General features: G+C 32.8%; 1 protein-coding gene across 2 annotated transcripts; it reads left to right on the forward strand.

Annotated features, from left to right (window-relative positions):
* Positions 1–675: 675 nt before the first annotated feature.
* Positions 676–3088, forward strand: LOC140965082 (zinc finger BED domain-containing protein DAYSLEEPER-like). 2 transcript variants are annotated; one of them, XM_073425132.1, is made up of 3 exons: positions 676–1372; positions 1470–1552; positions 2548–3088. In XM_073425132.1, the coding sequence occupies exons 1-3, from the start codon at positions 786–788 to the stop codon at positions 2577–2579; spliced, it is 702 nt and encodes a 233-aa protein (XP_073281233.1). In that variant the 5' UTR covers positions 676–785; the 3' UTR covers positions 2580–3088. The 2 variants fall into 2 exon arrangements, with proteins under 2 accessions (XP_073281233.1, XP_073281234.1); XM_073425133.1 differs by having other exon boundaries at positions 2640–3088.
* The last annotated feature ends 372 nt before the right edge of the window (positions 3089–3460 follow it).

Genomic DNA, 3460 nt, shown 5'->3' on the forward strand with positions numbered 1-3460 from the left:
GTACAAACTTCTTTTATTATTATTACTATTATTGAAAAAGAGAGCTAAAAAATATAGGCAAAGATTTTGCTGATCGTGTTCAAAATAGTGAAAGCTTATTTTTGATATCATCGTTTGGTTAACATAATTAGGAAAAACAAGGTAATCCTCCTTGCTAAAAATTTGTTAAAACTAATCTTTCACTATATTATCATTTTATTAAAAAATTTATTTTTAGTAAATTTGTATTTTATCAATACAAATCTTCATTCTCTGTTTACATTTTTCTTTCTTTCTTTGTTGTTGTTTTTTTTAAAAAAATTAATATTCTTTTTAATGGATTTGATTTTCGTGGGAGGAAATTGTTTCTGTATTTAGAATCTTTTTTTCTTGAGTGTTGCAAAATTACAATGCTTTTTATGATAACCAATTTGACATATGATGATGGTATAATTGAGGTGAAATTATTTTTCAAACATGAATTTGTTTCCGTTAGTGATGGAAATTTTTAAGATGTTGAATAACTATCTCGTTTGAGTTGTGGGTCTAAATTGTTATAAAACCAATTCAGAGCCTTGACCAGAAGTATTACTAGTTTTACAAAGCCTTGGTATTTCTATAATATCCTTCATCCCATAATTATCCACCTCTTATGCAAATTATTTGATATCATTTCAGATGGAATCTAACGATAAAGAGGTTGAGACTGCTCCAACTGTGGAAGTCAAGCACTTGAATCGAAAAATGAGAGTGTTTCGATCGAGGAAAATGAAATACCTCAAAATGAGAATTTAGATGCTGAAATTATGGGAGCAGATGGTGGAAATAAAAGAAAATTTAGATCTCCTGCATGGGATCATTTTGAGATGAAGCTAATTGGAGGAAAATGGAAAGCGATATGCAATGGTTGTAAGAAGTCTTTAGGTGGTGAAAGTAAGAATGGTACCAGACATTTACTTGACCACATAAAAACATGTTTGCACAAAAAACAGAAGACTATAAAACAATCTCTACTGCACCCAACAAAATCCAATGACGAGACAACGATGCTTGGGACATACCATTTCAACCAAGACCACGGGAGGGAAGAGCTTTCGAATATGATTATATTGCATGAGTATCCGCTATCTATGGTTGATCATATGGGCTTTAGAAGGTACTCTTATACCTTACAACCGTTATTTAAAGTTGTTTCCCGCAACACAGTTAAGAACGATATCATGAAGATATTTGAGCAAGAAAGAGATAAAACAATGAAATTATTGGATTCAAATGCTAGTCGGATTGCATTGACTATTGATATGTGGACGTCAAATAATCAAAAAAGAGGATTCATGGCAATCACTTCACACTTCATCGATGCTTCATGGAAACTACAAAGTCGGCTTCTAAGGTAAATTTTTTCTTCTCTCTTAAAATTTGCACTTTTATTTACCGTTAATAATATTACTATCGTTGTTTAAATTTATTATATTTCTTTTTTTTACTAGGTTTATATATGTGCCGTGTCCACATACTGCTGAGGTGCTTGCAAATTCCCTTGTTGATTGCCTCTTGGATTGGAATTTGGATCGTAAGTTATCTACTTTAACTATTGATAATTGCACAACTAATGATGCTATGATTGAGCATATTCTAGATAAGCTTCCTCCGAGTTCACTTATTTTAGAAGGTAAATTATTTCACATGCGGTGTTGTGCCCATACTTTGAATTTGGTTGCGAGGGATGGACTACCATTAATCAGTGGTAGTATTGAACCAATTCGATATAGTGTCGGATTTTGGACAGAAACACCGAAAAGAGATGAAAAATTTATTGCAACAACTCGACAGTTGAAGGTTCCAAGCACCAAAAAATTGGAACTTTATTGCAAAACACGTTGGAACTCTACATATTTAATGCTTAACACTGCATTGGAATATAAAGATGTGTTTGCTTGTTTTAAATACCGTGAGAGTTTGTACAAAAGAGTTCCCACAGAAGATGATTGGTCAAAAGTGAGAGAGATTTCTTTTAAATTGGAGATTTTTTATGATGCCACAGAGTTGCTTTCGGGGACCAAGTATTTCACTATAAATATTTTCTTCTCAACTATTTGTGATATTAAGTTGACAATTGATGATTGGCTTCTTTTGGATGATAATGTGGTGAATAAAATGGCAACAAATATGAAATTAAAGTTTGAAAAGTATTGGGAGATGATGAATTGTTTGTTGGCAATTGGGAGCATTTTAGATCCGAGGTACAAGATGAAGACAATTCAATTTTATTATCCTCTTGTTTATGGTGATATGTATTCATTTAAAAATAAAAAAATAAAGAAAAAGTTGTATGAAATTGTTGAAGAGTACAAGAAAAAATCCAAACAATATCAGGAAGTGAAAGATTCACGATCTTCATATTTAAGGCCTCCACTTCCTAAGCGTGGTAGTTATGGTGATAAATTTGAGATGTTCATGGATTCCAATACTAATACTGAACTTGAGAAGTCGGAGTTGGATTATTATTTAGAAGAGTCTTTGTTGCCAAGAAATACAAGTTACTTTGATATCTTATGTTGGTGGAAGACGAATGGGATCAAATATCCCATTTTGCATGATATTGCAAAGGATGTGTTGGCCATTCCTGTGACGACTGTTGCTTCTGAATCAACATTCAGTACTAGTGGGAGAGTTTTAAGTGCTCATCGTAATCGACTTCATCCTAAAACTGTGGAGGCTTTGATGTGTGCTCGAGTTTGGTTATGGAGTGAAACTCGAGTTATTAAATAGTTTCAAAACAAATTGTTTATGGTACTTTATTTATATTTTTATTTTATAATATATTTTTATTTTTTTTGTCTTATTAGATTCTATAGCTTCAAAGGATCAAAAGTTTGACAACGATTCTGATATAGAGGTAAGTAATAAGTTGATTTTTTATTGTATTAAAGTGTTTTAAATTTATATATTTTTTCTCTATGTCTTATTATTTTTTAGGAGCCAGAGTCATGCACTAACAGTACCACTGATTACAGAATGGAGTGATGTGATGTGATATATCGGAGAAGAAAGTAATCTGAAGATGCTAACGAGTTTGATCTTTTATATTTATTGGAAGTATGAATTTTTTTTTTGAGAATATTGAACAATGGATTATTAATTTTATGTATGTCATTGAATTTTTGTATCAATACTTTTTAAGTCAAATTAAAAAAATTTGTGTCAATTCAATAAAGACTTAAAGTTTCATAAAAAAAAAATTCAAGCGGGGATGGGGACGAGGACGGGGATGGGGGGTCGGGGACGGGGATTCCCCGATTGGTAGAATCGAGGATGGGGGCGGGGATATAAATCGAGGGCGGGGATGGGGATGGCAAATTCGCCCCCGCCCCAGCCCATTGCCATCCCTATGCATGGGTAAGTCTTGTTCAGTGTGTGCCTAAGAAAGGTGGGATTACTTTGATCACTAATGAAAAGAATGAATTTATTCCCACGAGGA

This window comes from Primulina huaijiensis, chromosome 18 (assembly GCF_012295235.1).
Source record: "Primulina huaijiensis isolate GDHJ02 chromosome 18, ASM1229523v2, whole genome shotgun sequence".
Taxonomy (NCBI): Eukaryota; Viridiplantae; Streptophyta; class Magnoliopsida; order Lamiales; family Gesneriaceae; genus Primulina; species Primulina huaijiensis.